The sequence below is a fragment of the Malaclemys terrapin genome, chromosome 7, assembly GCF_027887155.1.
Source record: "Malaclemys terrapin pileata isolate rMalTer1 chromosome 7, rMalTer1.hap1, whole genome shotgun sequence".
Lineage (NCBI taxonomy): Eukaryota > Metazoa > Chordata > Testudines > Emydidae > Malaclemys > Malaclemys terrapin.
The window spans coordinates 115,243,393-115,261,600 of record NC_071511.1 but is presented as its reverse complement, the minus strand read 5'-3'; the positions used below and the strand labels follow the sequence as shown (position 1 = coordinate 115,261,600).

General features: G+C 38.6%; 1 protein-coding gene across 9 annotated transcripts in view; it reads left to right on the top strand.

Annotated features, from left to right (window-relative positions):
• The window catches only part of ATRNL1 (attractin like 1), a 991,165-nt gene that overhangs the window by 107,952 nt on the left and 865,005 nt on the right, over nucleotides 1–18,208 (top strand). For all 9 annotated transcript variants that reach the window (XR_008445623.1, XM_054034053.1, XM_054034052.1 and 6 more), the window contains one exon: nucleotides 17,161–17,335. Coding sequence is in view for 8 of the 9 variants with exons in the window: in XM_054034053.1 (XP_053890028.1) it covers nucleotides 17,161–17,335 (175 nt within the window). In the remaining variant the exon portion in view is untranslated. The remainder of the gene's footprint in view (nucleotides 1–17,160; nucleotides 17,336–18,208) is intronic.

Below are 18,208 nucleotides of genomic sequence, written 5' to 3'. Positions count from 1 at the left end.
TTAGATTTTTAATAAGATAACTTAATAGGATGCTCTTATGAAAGATATCCCCAGTGACTAAAGAACTGTATTGTACTTGAAACATTTTATTATTGGAAAACCTAATAAAATTTGAGAAACATAATTAAGAAACTCACTAGCAGTAAATGGTCTAATGACTGTTTGAACTATATTTAATTGGCTAATCAGATCAGATTACTTTTCATTACTATGTTTAGAGTTGTCCAGATGCCACAGACATACTTATGCACTATAACTGTAAGAAAATACTAATACATTAAAAATGAACTTTACCATTGCTATCCTTTGTTTCTAGTATTTGCAACAATTTTATAAATGTTTTCTCAATATGGCAATTATTTTTATATTCCCGATTCAAATAAAGATCCTAACAGTCTCCCAGTAAAAGATTATCTGATTCCTATAGTAGTATTTCTCCAGTACGACATAGAACAGTGGTGAGCAACCTGCGGCCCATAGGGGTAATCTGATTGCGGGCTGCAAGACATTTTGTTGACATTGACCGTCCGCAGGCACTGCCCCCTGCAGCTTCCAGTGGCTGCGGTTCTCTGTTCCCGGCCAATAGGAGCTGTGGGAAGTGGTGCCTACAGGCAAAGGGACTGAGAGCTGCGAGGATGGTGTCTGTGGATGGTCAATGTCAGTAAAATGACTCACGGCCTGCAATCAGATTACCCTGATGGGCCCCATTCGGCCCGTGGGCCGCAGATTGCCCACCGCTGATGTAGGACGATATGGTGATATGGTTGTATTCATATAATGGAAATTAATTTTCTTTTTCTTTGTGGAACCATATTCCATACTAACCTTTGGGTCAAATATTCAGGAAAAATGATCCTAAATATGTCAAGTTATACTAATAAGGAATAAAAGATTCTCTCAAGATTCTCTCTTTTTTTTTATGCCAAACAAATATGATCTTTACTTTGTCAAAACATTTTATCTTTGGACTGTACTCTCATACTTGTAATATGTTTAGAAGGAGAGAGAGAGGAAAAAAAGTTTGATTAAAATAAAAATGGGAGAACCTTTTAATCCCCCCCCTCCATTTTGCCTAGTAGATAATTCCTGTAGTGTATTTACTAAAGGAACACTGTACGTATTAACAATTTTCACAAGCAAAATCATGCTTGAAAATTTGATATTCTTTACATTGAGTGAAGGAAACCCATGAAAACAATCTTCAAAGACTTTGGGCTAGATTCTGATATCCTTATTCACCTTGAGCTATACCTTACTCTTCAAGTAGTTCTACTGAAATAAAGGCCAAGGCCCATGAACTGTTCTTGAGGAATAAGGTCTGTCTTATAAGAATGATAGTTACATTGTCAATTTTTAGGCCTCCCAAAACCCCATAATGTAAAAAGACTTGTAAGATTTCTTCAATTACAAATCTTGATATGATTTATCACCTTTCTAAATTGGGGACGTTTCCATATTCCGTACAACCCAAGCCATGCACTGCTGCTGTGGACAACAGCTTGGTTGTGCAGTTTTGTGGTGGGTTGGTTTCTGACTCTGGTCATGTTTGCAAAGGAATAAAATCCTTATATATTTAAGTATGATAAGAATGTAGCTCAGTGTAAAATAAGTGCAACATACACCCTCGCAAATAGCAAATGTTAACGTTGTCCCATTGGACTCTGCATTGTAGAATCTATGACATCATGTTGTATGAATTCTATCTAATTTTTATTGCACATCAGGTTGTTCGGGTTTCACTATGGTCTTCCTTATTTAGGTCAGTGCAACAGCTTCAAGCCCTACTACATTTCCAGAAAATGCACCAGGCTGTGGCTCTGGGGGTCGCTGTCTTCCCAGACATGGAGGCATCTCTAACAAAGGCTGTACATTATGAAACTCTGAGTGTGTTGGTGTCTCTGAATAGCTGATGTCTCATCACTGCCATTGTATTTCATCAGACTAAGTGATGCAGCTGGGATGCAATGTTGAAGGAAATAAATCTTTATTAAGTATGCTGAGAGTCCAGCTTACATGCTACGTCTCTAGAGTTGGTCTGTTAACAGCATCACCCCATCTTGCCTTCCTGAGACTCTGGTGTCACACCAAACTCGATCCTTCCTGAAAGTTGACCCTCTTTCTCTAGTTGCACTCATATTATAAGGAACCAGATTCACTAATATCCCTGGAATTTAAGGTTGGGGCCACATGGAGTGTAGAGTTTTGGTGTCTTTGCTTCTCAAATTTCTCTTCTTACTGTAGCTCAGGGGTAGGCAACCTATGGCATGTGTGCTGAAGGTGGCACGCAAGCTGATTTTCAGTGGCACTCACACTGCCTGGGTCCTGGCCATCGGTCCAGAGGGCTCTGCATTTTAATTTAATTTTAAATGAAGCTTCTTAAACGTTTTAAAAACCTTATTTACTTTGCATACAACAATAGTTCAGTTATATATTATAGACTTATAGAAAGAGACCTTCTGAAAATGTTAAAATGTATTACTGGCACGCGAAACCTTAAATTAGAGTGAATAAATGAAGACTCGACACACCACTTCTGAAAGGTTGCTGACCCCTGCTGTAGCTGAATATGTGCTTCAGGAAGGAGGCTGCTTCAGAGAATGGGCAACTTAAGTGTTTTGTTTACAGCAACTGCACCACCCAGAGCTCAGCAGTCTCTTCCCTCTGCAAAGTGAAAACAGCGTCACTGAAGGAAGACTGCATTAAGTGGTGGTTTCACCTTAAACAAAATAGTGCTTTTCTTCTCAGTGGTGAGGGATCTGGTGGTTCCAACCATTTCCTGTCTCTCTGAATCAGAAGAGAACAGCAGGCTGAGAAGAATAGTCCTAGTGCCATGCATACTGAGTGACAAGAGATTATATAAATCCTACCCTTTTTCCAGATGGGGAGAGATTTTCAGGGAAGGCAAGCACTGTTCATGGTGTCTCTTTGGGGGCTACAGGGTAAGTAGAACTTAATCCTGTACTTTTAAAAATATTGCAAGTGCTTGTTTTCTAGCCTTTTTAACAACCTAGAATAAGACAACAGGTGGGGGAACTTTTTGCTTCCCTCCATGCTACCCCTCAGCATGGAAGGAGTACTACATAAACATCCAGATTTTTGTCAAGGTAGTTTTGAATTCTGATCCTGCTCTCCAAAATGCTTGCAACGCCTCCCAGTTTGGTGTCATCTGGCAAATTTTATAAGCTGTGACATAGTTCTGAGCCTGTATTGGTGGGTCCCGCGCTTCCAGGCGGATTCAATGGCCTCAGAAGCTCTCTAAGGCCCTCAATGTGACCTCCCTTTTTTTGTGTAGCGGCAGAAGGTTACAGCTTTATAGAGCTACTTTCATCACAGGCCAGTATGGGAGGTGGGAAGGGGGAATACCCCACAGTCTTTGTTGCTCCTTAGAGCTCAGTAGGTGCAGTCCTGCCTCCTGCCTAGGCCTAGGCCTGCTTCCCCTCTCAGGGGAGTAGAGCAAGGAGGTGTGTGTGTGTGGGGGAACCCGGGCCCACCCTCTACTCCAGGTTTCAGCCCAGGGACCCTAATAGCAGTAGCTGTTGGTGGCTTCCTTTTCACCACTGGTGCTGCTTTGATTCCTGGGCCACTTTCCCATGGTCCCCTTTTCCTAGCTGTACCCTTACTTTAGGATTCAGCAATGCTTCCTCTCCTCCAGTTCCTTCCACCTGGGCTCTCTTGAGGGCACTGGAAGGAGAGCTTTTAAGTACTATGAGTGGGACCTTAATTAGTCCCAGCTGTCTCCATTAGCCTAACGGCCTTAACTGACCCTTTGCTGGTTAATTGGAGTCAAGTGCCTGCATTAGCCTAACTACCTTAACTGGTTAATTGGCGTCAGATGTCTTGATTGTCCTGGAGTAGCCTTTGTTTGGCTACCCAGGGAACAGGGATCTGCTCATCCTGAGGCTGATATATTTGACTTCCACTACTCATTTATATCCTTCTGGTCTGAGTCCGTCACAAAGCATGCTCTCCATTCCATTATACAAGTCATTAATGAAATGTTCACTAGAAAGGAACTCAGGACTGATCCCTATGGGAACCCACCAGCTATGCCTTCCCAGTTTGACAGTGAACTATTGATAACTACTCTTTGAGTATGGTCTTTCGACCAGTTGTGCACCCAAATTAGAGTAATTTCATCTAGACCACATTTCTCTGGATTGTTTATGAGAATGTCATGTGGGACTGTGTCAAAAGCCTTACTAAAATCAGTTTATCCCTCAGTTCTCGCTTGTCGTATACTTACCTAGGGTACAACTATACTACCTGCTGGATCGGTGGGTAGTGATCTATTTATCGTGGATCGATTGATTGGTTCTAGTATAGACGCGATAAATCAATCCCCGATCGCTCTGCCGTCGACTCCTGTACTCCACCGTGGCGAGAGGTGGAAGCGGAGTAGACGGGGGGGTGGTGGCAGTCAACTTACACCATGAGGACACGAGGTAAGTCGACCTAAGATACGTCGACTTCAGCTACGCTATTCTCGTAACTGAAGTTGCGTATCTTAGGTCGATTCCCTCTCTCTTCCCCCCCCAGTGTAGACCAGGCCCTAGTAAACTCTTCTGAGCATGGATCATTTCTTTTTTCATGTTTTTGACAGTGCTTAGCATAGTGGGACCCTGCTCCATAATTGGGCTTACAGACCCCTTTTTTAGCATTTCTGTAAATCTAAAAAAATAAAATAAACACTACTTGCAAGAGAACATTTTTGTTACAAACACACTCATAGTTTTTCTTCATTGCAAAGTTAGCTTGAGGTACAATGCGAGTGTTGCACCTAATGTCACTCCCATCCACACACACATCTGTAGCCCAAGTTAAGTGGTTAACCTGTTAGGAACTATGGGTTGAAGCTCGGGTAATGCTGATGCCTGAGCTAGTGAGTGCAGTGGGGATGCAACTATGGCTTACTGGAGTGCTTGAAGGCTGCACTGCCTTCCCAACATTTCCTCAGGGATGTTTGTGGTGTTGTCTTCTCCTGCCCTAGAACTGAAAGTTATCTCCGGCAGTACAAACACCAAATTTTGGTGTTCAGACCCTGCTTAGCATATGACTCTCTGCCATGTAGCACCTATGTAGCATCTGTTTATAGCTCTGCACTCTCGCATGTCCAGTCAGATGGTGTCTGGTGAGGACGGATCATCCTCCTAGTGTGTGACTAGCTGGCCTGAGGCTGATACCAAAGTACTCGTGTAGTTGTGGTGTGATGCCATCAAGACTTATTTTGGATCCAGGACTTACAAAAATCTCTTCATGAATCTTTCTGAGGAAGAGATCCATTGGATTGTCCTACAGTGCCAAGAGAGGATAATATCTGTGAAAGGTCTTTACTTGCTAGGCAAAGAAACATAGCTCACAATCTAGTAAAAGTCCTGAGACCTCTCCATACTCCCACTAATTTGATAGGGGTCTGTAGAGAGCCCAAAGTACAGAGCCAGTCTACATCTTGGGCATCTCAAAGGCCTATGGGGAAGTTTGTGGGCAATGAGTGCAGAGTACCCGGAGTTCTGTTGTTCCAGGCCTGCTCCTCAAATAATGTTTAAGGCTTTTAAAAATAATAAATACGAAGTACTAGCCATTGTTTAGATGGGCAGTTATCCTGGAATCCAGCTTCAGCCTGCTGCCATCAACTCCCTCCATGCTACCAGGTCCTGCAGCCAATGACATTTGGTTGGGGGTTAGCCAGTACCTGGATGATGGATAGTACAAAGGTCAGGTGTACCCAATGCATTCCATCCTTGTTCAGGCATGGTGGAGCAATGACTGTGCACTTTCCATACTTGTGGCATAGTACTGTATCTCTTGTGCACCTACCACCTTCGTGTGCATGACATACCTGGTAATATAGCTGGATTGCCAGTGGTATTCACTTTGAATAATTTGTTTTCTTCACTCTGTTTGGTTTTGTTTGTGCAAATACTTTGACAGCAGTAGAGAGGAATGGGGAACTTCACAACATGTATTTTATTGCAGTATCATCTTCACAATATAAAGATGAGATTTTCATATAGGTACACGGATATAGAGCAACAATATGCTCAGATAGCTATCTCATTTTCCCCTTCCTTTGTTTCGTCCTTCTGTATGTGGTACCATATTCTCTTCAGTTGACCAAATGCACAGTCTACAATAACCCTGCACTTTCTCAGAATGTCCATGAACCTTCTTTAGCCAGATTATCTCTTGTTAGGGTAGTTTGTACAGGATTTTCCTAGAAGGATTGTTTGTGGACTGGTACTAAGTCAGTCAGGGAGAATAGTTTTTGGTACCAGTCCAGGAACTATCCTGTTACAGTAATTTATTCTAGTTAGTTTGAAGGAAAAACAAACCCAAGAGTTTTTACTCTCTTTGAATGTTAGAGTTGGAATATTATTGCTTTGGTCTCATCAACTTCTCTGAAAAGTGACTATTGAAGAATCCATCCACATCAGTCCCATTATTATTGAATTTAGTTGTTTTCTGTGGAAAGCGCTCTTGGTTTTTGCATTAACTGGAAAAAAATCAAAAGCAATGGATATATCCAAAAGACCAGATCCCTCTCATTTTTAGCATTTTCCATCTCAAATATGCAAGAAAATAACTTATTTAGGTGTTAAAATTTGTTCAATTGTTCCTATAAGTATGGACTATATATTAAAGGAGGTAGAGAGGTGGCATCTCTTCCCTCTGTCCTTGTTGCGGAGAATAGAAATAGCCAAAATGAATATCTGCCCAAGAATGACATATCATTAGCCTATTGCCTTTCAAAGTCTCTCCTTTACTCTTTGCTCAAATATACCCTGGGCATGGGGTTGCCAGATTTGTATCTATATTATCTAACATTCTAAATGCACCCTATTGTAAGGTAGTTTCCCTCAGTAGCTCTGTATATACACTGGCCTAAATTACAATTGAAATCTATGCCATTTGGTTCCCTCTCCTTTTCTATACCTTAGGAGGCTACTCACACCCTTATGGAAAACTCCAATCTTTGCATCTACCTGGGGCATCCTTCAGTGCATTAAGATGATCACAGCATTCCATCTTACTAATTCTCTTTTTGTACCACTATGGAATAACCCATGCATCAGGATCAAGGCAACTCCATGCTTAAGAAAATTTGGATAGAAAAAGGTTTAATAAAAATTAAAGATCTAATACAGGATGATAGAGTGCATTCCTATAATTACATATATAACAAATATCAGCTACCACTGTTTCAGAGTTCCTTTTTCCAGTGGCTATGCTCAAGGATTCATGCAAAGATAGGGGGCAATTGGTCTGTTTCAACATTCTCATCTCTAGAAAAACATGTTAAGAAATATGGAAACAGAAGCTTTGTAGGAATTATTTATCGGTGGCTTAATGCTTTGCGTTACCCTCTCAATCTCCAGCTCAAAGAAAAGTGGGAAAAAGATTTAGCCTTACTATCACAACAGTATCCTGGGAGGACATCTGGCTTAATGTGAAATATTCTTCAAGTTCTTTATTCTTATGATTCTTCCAGAACAAGATATCAAACAGATACTACTTAACTCTGTAATATTTGTTTAAGCCTAGATTGGCAATGAACAGTGAATGTTGGAGATAGAATCAATCATATGCCAACCTTTCACACATCCACTATACCAAAATGAATGTTGTTCTAGAACAATATATTCAGTTCTCTCTCAAAATCTTTTAGGTGTTGCTATCTTTCCTTCCCTGACGTTGTGTATTTTACAGGTGCTGGATGGTATTACCAGTTAACATTAAGAATTTATGGATTGCAAAGAAAACAAAAGAAATTGTATTTTTTAATTCACAGCATACACGTACTGTAGTACAATCTCTTTATCATGAAAGGTGAACTTACAAATGTATAATTATGTATAAAAATAACTGCGTTCAAAAATAAAACAATCTAAAACTTTAGAGCCTACAAGTCCACTCGGTCCTACTTCTTGGTCAGCCAATCATTCAGACAAACCAGGTTGCTTACAATTTGCAGGATATAATGCTGCCTGCTTCTTGTTTACAATCTCACCTGAAAGTGAGAACATGTGTTCGCATGGCACTGTTGTAGCTGGTGGTGCAAGATATTTACGTGCCAGATGCACTAAAGATGTATTTGTCCCTTCATGCTTCAGCCACCATTCCAGAGGATATGCTTGCATGCTGATAACGATCCAAAGCAGTGTGGACTGACGCATGTTCATTTTCATCATCTGAGTCAGATGCCACCAGCAGAAGGTTGATTTTCTTTTTTGGTGGTTTGTGTTTTGTAGTTTCCACATCAGACTGTTGCTCTTTTAAGACTTCTAAAAGCATGTTCCACACTTCGTCCCTCTCAGATTTTGGAAGGCACTTCAGATTCTTAAACATTGGTACTTTCTTTGCGTTTTGTCAAATCTGCTGTGAAAGTGTTCTAAAAACGAACATGTGCTGGGTCATCATCTGAGACTGTTCTAACATGAAATATATGCAGAATGCGGGTAAAACAGAGTAGGAGATGTACAGTTCTCCCCCCAAGAAGTACAGTCACAAATTTAATGCATTATTTTTTTAACAAGCATCATCAGCATGGAAGCATGTCCTCTGGAATGATGGCTGAAGCATGAAGGGGCATACAAATGTTTAGCATATCTCGCATGTAAATACTACAAAAGTGCCATGCGAATGCCTGTTCTTACTTTCAGGTGACGTAAATAATAAGTTGGCAGCAGTATCTTCCATCAATGTAAACAAACTTGTTTGTCTTAGTGATTGGCAGAATAAGAAGTAGGACTGAGTGGACTTTTAGGCTGTAAAGTTTTACACTGTTTTGTTTTTGAGTGCAGTTATGTAACAAAAAAAAATCTGCATTTGTAAGTTACACTTTCATGATAAAGAGATCACACTTCAGTACTTGTATGAGGTGAATTGAAAAATACAATTTCTTGTGTGTATCATTTTTACAGTGCATATATTTATAATTAAAAAATATAAAGTGAACACTGTGCACTTTGTATTCTAGATTGTAATTGAAATCAATATTGAAAATGTAGAAAAACATTAAAAATATTTAATAAATTTCAATTGGTATTCTATGATAAGTGCGATTAATTGCGATTAATTTTTTTGAGTTAATCGCATGAGTTAACTGCAATTAATAGACAGCCCTATATTTTTTTTAAAATGCCCTGTGGATTTTCCATATGCAGGAAAAATAAATAGAGGCGGCAGCCATATGAAAAAATGGAGAGTAATACATAAGGCTCCAACACTGTGGTGCCATGTAGAAATGGGTGAGAGAGTTGCTTAGCAAGTCCCACATGGTGGGCTCATCACCACGAAAGCTTGACTTCCTGCTGATTTAAGATGTGATGACCTAGAAGGGGTTATGACTGCCCAGATGCTATTGGGTTAACACGCAAGAAGGACATCTCTTAACTGTTACCATTTTAAAAAGCAACAGCGTCTGCTTAAAGTAAATCTGCCATTTTATAAGCATCCAGTATAAAGAATGCAGGGTGGGCAAATGCACCACTGTATTCTGAACAAGCTGAAAGTGACAGGCACTGCTGGAAGCCCTGTTATGGGAGAATTACAGTAATAGAGCTCTGTGGTCACCAGTGCATGTGTTGCTGTTGAAAGGTTGTGACTGGATAAGTAAAGCAACTTTCTGCACAAATAGCACAGCTGGAAAAACACTTTCATACCATGCCTAACACATTCTTTCTATAGAAATTATACCAAAGGTCTTCATCTAGAGGAAAAGAGAGCATCCTGCCACAACGTGTACATATCGGCAAACTTGTTTGCCTGTGGTTGGGGATGAGGTAGCTCTGGTGTACACAGCTGACAATATTGACAAGCATTCTTACAAAATAGAGACTGAATTTACATGGTCTGTGAGGTGAGCAAGTTGCATTTTATCAGAGTACTGATGGTACTGTACCCCATGTTCCCCAAAACCATTGAGAAGTCCAGCAGGACCAAAACGGCAATCCAACTGTGATGCAAATTGCCTCCTGGTTTTCGGATCATGATGCAGGAAAACATTTGTATTCAAGCCCACTTGGAATTAAATAGCAACCAAACAATTTCTCAGTCACACACCCTGCTTCCCCCCGCAAAAAAGAAAAGAAAAAGGTAATTGGCGAAGATTCCTTGTTAATTGTTATGCATTAGAAGCGTTCTTGAAGAAAACGCTAGTTTGAGGGTGGTTGCTTTGTTCCCAAGTAAATAGTTTATTATGCCTGTCACAAATAATGCCACATGCATATGACTTGCTTTAAATAGTTAAGTCCCATAATAGAGAGGATGGTAAAAGGCAGCTTGAGGGAGCCCAAAGCAAAATAATTTTTAAAAACATCCTTACCAGAATCCTGTCAAGGCAACTTGGATGAAAGAGTTTCCAGATTCCTGATGGACCTTCATGCTAATGGGCCTGGAGACACTAGTCCAGACCTTATATAAATAAACTAGAAAATATAAAGGAATTTCTATAACTTTTGTGGGCTAGAGAATTTTTTGTCTTTCTAGATCTCCAGAGAGAGACACTGTGTACCTGAAAGGATACTTTAAAATGTCTCAAGTTCATTGCGATACAGAATATTTTTTATTGTACACATTTTGATAATGAAATAATTTGGGGATATATTTGAGAATTTTAAAAAAACCTTCTTTATAGTTTATAAATAGTGTAGTCAAAATACGCTATATAAAAATTGTGTATTTTGACTCCAGTAAGATGACATGAAAAACAAGAAGCAGCTAATAACTACAAAACCTTTGTTGGGATAGTAGGATTAGCTAAATTTATTCCTACTGTTCATATGAACAATAGAGCTCAGAAGCCTATATTGAACAAGTCAATATTTTTGTTTTCCTAGTAGTCTCTAAGGAACAGATTAAGGTCCAGGACTATAGAAGCTGTTTTCTCATTAGGTGGAAATTGATTTGAGGACTTGAACTACAGAAGCAGATTGCCACTTTGGCAGTTCATTAAACTCTTCAATAAATAGAAATTTGATTCTTTCTCTCATGTTGTATATTTGAATAAATTACTATTTTAAACATATAGAATTTTTTTCTACCTTGAGTGTAATGTAATTGATTTCCAATTCAGTCTTAGAAGGTAAAAATCTCCTCCTTTCCCATAGACTGAGTGATCCATTATAAGGATAGGAGGAAAATTCAATTAAAAAAAACAAACAAAAAAAATTCACACACAAAGTAATAAATGGGTATTTCTTAACTTTTTACAGCTACCATGCGATGTTTCAGACAAAATGCATATATTGTGTTTTTTTGAAGTTTCCATAGCATAGATATATTTTCTTTCCAACAATGTTGGTAGTTTATAGTATTTGTATTTACTTGGGAAAACAAGACCCATATGTGGCATTTGTCAGCACTCCCTTTATGACCCATATTACTAAGTCTGGGTAAGGAAATAGGACAAACTATTCTACCATGCAAAAGCATCTGCTCTTTAAGTGATTTTACAATAAAAATCCATGTTAATTGTATCTCTTTGTTGTTGTTTGTTTAATTATAAATTTGTCACATATACATTCTGATACCTAAGTTGTATTCATGGCTTTAGATTTAGATTAGTAAAATGTAATGGTTTAAGAAAGTTATTATGCATGAGATTTTTTTAATTGTTGATCATGGGAATGAGACTGTAGGGTTCATGTACTTCTAAGCTTTGAATGTTGAACTTCATATTTGTTCTTTTAAAAACCATTTTCTCACATAATCATTTTACTGTTATGTACAGTGAGATTTATGTATTGAACACATTAATTGAATGTAATTGTTTTTTTTATGATCTGTCTTTATAAATTGAAGTCTGGTTTAGAATAACTAGTGCATCATTTGTTTTTCTTAAATATGTTAACTACTAATTTTCACTATTACTGGTTTGTGTATTTTGTTCAGTGTTTGCCACTTGGTGTCAGTGTTTACCACTATATTTCTGAGCCACAGTGGTAAAACTAATAAAAGATGTAAATGTCCTTTAGTTATCTGACTCTGGGCCTCTACTCAGCAAATCACTTAATACATGCTGAACTTTAAGCATGGAAGGCCTTCTCTAATCAATTAAGCACTTAAACATTGGTTTAACTTTAAGCACCTGAGTAGTCCCATTAATTTCTGTCTTAAAGTTAAGAATATTCTGAAGTGCTTTGCTGAAACAGAGTCCAGGTGAGGTTAAACGTCTATTAGAGTATGTGTACTAATGCATAAAATATAATTTATTAGAATTGTTCGCATTTTCATTAGAACCTATGCCAATACCATTAATCTTTTCTGGCCACAAATTAAAAGGAAAGATAGTAATTGAGCTTGTACAGCATTTAAGAAATAGAGTGTAATTTGTGTACAAGCAATCATGATCCTTTTGTTATTTAGGAAGTTAAGTTGACAATTCATGTGCAGCTGAGGACAACATACAGATGATGTTTTCCTGGCAATTGTGTGTGAATTTCTAGTCCCAATGTGTCTTTCAATAACCTATACACTTTCTCCGTTTTTCCATAGAGGATAATATAATATGTATAGATCATTTACTTGTAATAATTATCTTCTATAAAATATCAAGGAGGTTATTTTAAGGGGAAAAGTTCGTATTAATTTTGGGCAGAGTTGAAGTTAGATTGACGGGGTGCAGAGGCATCAGCTCGTTCCCAGTACACAATGAGTTAACTCCAGTTTCCTTTTTCTTTCTCCTTTGGCATGTGTTAAAGAGAAGGGCTGTAAGAAGGCTGCGGGAGAGACAGAGGGATGGGAATGTCTGTGGATTGGGCAGTCTTTTATTTTTCATGAATTCATAGACTCATAGGGTTGGACGGGACTGCAAGGGTTATCTAGTCTAACCCCCTGCCGAGATACAGGATTTGTTGTGTCTAAATCATCCAAGACAGAGGGTTATCCATCCTCCTTTTGAAAACCTCTAGCGAAGGAGCTTCCACAACCTCCCTAGGCAGTCTGTTCCATTGTCCTATTGTTCTTACCATTAGGAAGTTTTTCCTGAGATTGAATCTAAATCTGCTATGCTGTAGTTTGAACCCGTTGCCTTTTGTCCTGCCTTCTTTGGCAAGGGGTGTGTGTGTGTTGTTTGTACTACCATGTTAGGGACTGAAAAATAACCTTGTCAATACATCCTTCCCCACTTGGCAAACATTTACTTTGTTGTGTTTTTAGTGCGGCACTTCTCTTTTTATCTTTGTTTATTCCTTTGTCTGAGAAACAACATCTCTGGTGATATCAACAGGAATGAATGGCTCTGGGAACAGTACTACAGTAGATAGTGGAGTTCACATATGTTTTGTTCTTGTGATCCCAGCAAAACTGCTTTGCTTTTTAAAATGTATTAGAAAACCAGTTGTGGATTTCAAGTATACATTTAAAATTGATGCTTAGACTCTATAGAATATTTCTCATTAGATTGTAATAATTTTATGGTCCATACGAATTTGGGCCTAAACCAATTGACATTCTTCCTTTGATATTAGTTGTGTGAATTGTTTTGACAACTCAGCTGAAAAGATGCAAGTACTTAAGCAGTAAAATAAAATTTACCAATCCACAAACAACAACAAAAAACCCAGAATAGACTTTTGATGCTAAGTGCATGATTTAGGTATTTATAATATAGAGGTTAAATGGGCATAAGCCATTGAAATCTCACTTACACTTCAGCTGGTGTATACAGGTCAGATTAGATAATCATAATGATCCCCTCTTGCCTTAAATATGTATGAATCCAGTCTATTTCCTTGAAATAGAATTATTTCAGTCTTAACATTGTACCTGGACACCCACTGAATTTCAACACATGATTTTTGCTTAATATCACAACTAAAAAGATATACATAGCAGATTATTGATGACGTTGTAATGATGGAGTCAATACAAGATGAAGTCTTTATGTAAGGCTTGAACCCCAAAACCTCTCATTTAGATGTAACAAGGTTAGACTGAGCCATTCTGACACTTAGGTACTAGAGCAGAAAAGACACTGCAGTCTTGCAAGAGTTATTTCCTCTGCTATAAAAGCATATTCTTGTCATTGTATGTTTAATCTATATGTATAGTTATTGATTATAGTGGCACCAGGTAGCAGTTCTATTATAAACCACAGTTTATAACTTAGCTGGAAAAAATTGGCTTCAGACTGAAACTTGACATACAGGGCACCAGCCTGAGAGCAATTTTTTAAAACACCTTTTCAAAAACCATCCATTCAGCCATTTTGGGGGTTGTACCAGCAAAACAACACACGGTGTTGTACAGCTTTCAAAATCACAGCATATCATCTCTTTGATTTGTAAATGTTTAGGTACAGGAAAGAGTGATTACTTGTTCATGTAAGGGGAAAGCTCCTCACATGTTAAGTGTGGAGTTAAGTTGTTCAGCCAAAATGTTGATTGCATCATGTGCAATGAGAGGTTGCTTTCTTCTGACACCTAAAGTAAGAATAACACAAATATTTACATATAAACCAACATTTCTATGAGCCAACTCCTTAATGTACATATTAGATTTTCAAAAATTTATAGCTTTGTATATTTGAGTATGGTAGATAGGATGGTTCTGTCACGCCAGGGAGTCCAAATCCCAGCCAGGAGAAGTGAGGCAGCACAATGCAGGGGAGGAGCTGGTGGGAGTGGAGGAGCCCATCCTGGATGCATGCTTGTATAAACCAAACTTATCACGAGATAAAGCCCTGAAATTTTGACATGTGTTTCTCTGCTTGTACAATAGCATGTAGAATTTTTTGTCATGGCTTAATAGAAGTAATTAAAAATGACAGGCTCAATGTCTTTGTTATCCAAACTTTTGTTCATATTTGTAATTGGATAAGTTTCCTAACTCTAATTAGAATTGAATGACTAATCCTTTTTTCTAGATTTTTATCACAACTATACTTTGCTCATTAAATTAGAGTATCAAAACATCTTAAAGTGAAAGAAAAGGAAGAATCCAAAGAGAATTGTTAGAATCAATATTATTCAAATGTTTGAGGATAGCATTCTTAAAAGCAAAGTTGTTTTCTGATGTTAAAAGTAGGTGGAGTTGGAAGATATTTTTCTCTAGTGCCATAATGATCTTTACTTAATTTCTTAATCAATAGAACCCCTGTTACCTGCAACTATTAGGGACACAGAAAATGTTATAATGAAGGGCAGTCCCTGAATACTGATTTCAAAGCATGCTTCCTAACACTAATGCACTGAATTCCTGGAGTGTCAGCCAGCTTTGGAGAAGGTAGCCATTGGTCTAGCCAGACCTCTTATCAAGAATTCTCAGGAGTCTTGTCCAGGTTCTGGGTAACTGAGGTTCTGTTCCATAACCAAATGAAGACCATTGAAATAATACTAACATTAACATTCATTATATTTTTCTGGTATAATAGACTACTTTAAGTTGTCTTTTTCAAGGAATTGACACCTAATTCTTAGAACTCTCAGTTAACTAAATACCCCCTCTAACTAACTTTAAGTCTTAACACACTGGTGAACCTCCAGTTGTATGTCACTTTGGATGCAGACCAATTTTTAGTGAGCCAACACTCTGTTCCCCTAGCACAGCCGGCTCCAGGCACCAGGCAACCAAGCACATGCTTGGGGCGGCACCTGGTAAGGGGCGGCCAATCTTGGGGTGGCGGGGGGCAGCACAGTGCGGCATTCCGCGGGGGGGACGCTCCGGCGGTGCTCGGCGGGGGGCGCGGCACTCGGGGGGGTTCCGGTGGCGCTCGGCAGGGGGGCGGCACTCGGGGGGGGGGGTCCAGCGGCGCGGTGTGGCGCTCAGCGGGGGGGGGAGGGCGGGTTCCAGTGGCGCGGCATGGCGCTTGGCGGGGGGGGCGGGCTCCAGCGGCGCTTGGAGGGGAGGGCGGCGCAGGGCGCGGCGCTAAGGGCGGGGGGGGGGTTCCGGCGGCGCTCGGCGGGGCGGGGGGCTCGGCGGGGCGGCGCTTTTTTTTGCTGCTTGGGGCAGCAAAAAAGTTAGAGCCAGCCCTGTCCCCTAGAAAGTGAGAAAACTACACCAGACCACCCTTAGTAGCCTTCGCCCTAGGGTTCAGTAATTTCTTATGGCTTGGAATAAAGCTTTATCTCCCAACTGTCCAAGTTGGAGAGACTTATCACCTTCCTCAGTTTCAGCATCAAAGTGGTTTAATAATTTAACTGTCCTGGAATATCTATCTGCCATCACTTTTTACAACAAAAGTTGTATTGCGTGACTGATGACACCAAAACCAGAATAGGATATCTAGGATCACCAAATAATTCATTGTTCCCTAAACAAAAAGAAACACCAGTCACTCAGTGTGGACAATAACTGACGTAAGGTGAATAGTGCAAACTGTGCCACCTATCTAGCAAAGCCCTAAACATACTTAGTCTTGAAACATTAAAATTTTAAAGTTTCGTCTTGCCTATAGAACATAAAATCTTTAAAAAAATATATAATCTCATGTCTGTGATTATAAACATCTTTTCCTGTGAGTGGTTTTAAAATACTTGTCATTCAACAACAAATTTCTCTTGCAATAAACAGCTACCAAATGTTAGAATAAAGTGTTTTTTTTTCCTGCTAAAACAGTAGATTTCTGAGTGTTGCTTTTGGCAGCTCTATAGAAGAATCTATAAAATATTTTATATTCAGCTCTGTTTTTTTCATAAAGCACTCTGTGCTGCATTTTCCTCTCAAAAACGTGCACTATGGCACTGGCGAACACTACATTTGTTTCCCCAGATGTAACATAGTATAATATATACTGTAACATAATGTACTGAAGTGTTATGTACCTTGATATAAAATTACCCAGGTTAGATCAAATAGCAGTATGATTTTTCTCCATGGTAATGTATAGCATACCCTTTGCTACCCTTTTATGACTAATCAGCATCTGAAAATTTGGTATGTCTTCCTTTCATTTTGTGATTCATACGGTATCTTTTCTGAGTCTGAGTCGAATGCAGAAATCTACCTTTTATTACTTGAGCAAATATAACATTTTTAATGTCAGTGGCTTGCCTTGTTATCTAAATTATGCCTCAAGCTGCTGTTAAACATAAAAATCAGCATACTGTCAAAATGAGCAATCTTGACATCTATAATTAAACCATTCTAATTTCTACATTGTAGAGCTTTTAATACCTTTGCCTAACAGACTATACAACTTACATATGTTTGTTTGTAAAACAGGCCCTGATTGTTCTTTGAACGTTCCTTCCATGGAGTCTTACTGGATTCTACCAAATGTAAAGCCATTCAGTCCTTCTGTAGGTCGAGCTTCCCATAAAGCAGTTCTACATGGAAAATTTATGTGGGTGATTGGTGGATATACCTTTAACTACAGTTCATTCCAAATGGTATTAAAGTAAGTGATTCCCCCTTTGTTATTCTGTGTGGAATTGATCTTTGCTAGGTAAATAACATTCCATTGAATTACTGTCCTTCATTTTCATGAAAGCCTTATCAATCTATTTTAAAGGAATCTTATTAATTAAAATTTTCTGTGTTCTAGTCATATTTTTTTAATGGCTGAGAATTAAAACAATGAAAACAATATTAGTTCATGACACTGGCACTTTTTTATAACAGTTGCTGTTACTCTTTTGGGCTCTAAAATATTTAAGATATTTGCAGTGTGACAAAATACTTTCACTTGAATGTATTGTTTGTAAATATTATACCTAGAATGCTTTTTGCAATGTTAGTTAGTTATATTAAAATAGACTTATTATAATTAATGTTAATGTGAATTTACTTGCTATTTTGTTATTTATATAGTTTTCCAAAGTTCTCTAAGAAAGATAGGTTGCTGCCCTGAAGAGCTTACAATCTAAATAAAAAAAAAATCAGACATGGGGTGGGGTAATGTATATAACATTAGTTATGTTTTATATACCTTCTTTCCCAGTTCTGTCTTAGCAGACTTCATTATGTTAAGTCCTGAATGCCCTCACCTCCTATTAAAGTTAATAGGAATTAAGGTCAACCCCACAGGAAGTGCTCAGCACTTCATAGGATTGAACCAATACTACTTGGGCTAAGAGGTAGTGGTTTACTACATGAGGATGTTAATGTGAAAAAAAGGAGTTAGCCAATCAGAAATTTTAGTAAGACCAATTTTGCCAACTGTCGTGATTTTATTTCAATGTGATATTTGATATTTTTCTTAAAACACCAACTTTTGGAGTCAAGTGATTACGTGAGAAATTTGGCTTTTATTAAAAAAATACATTTCTGG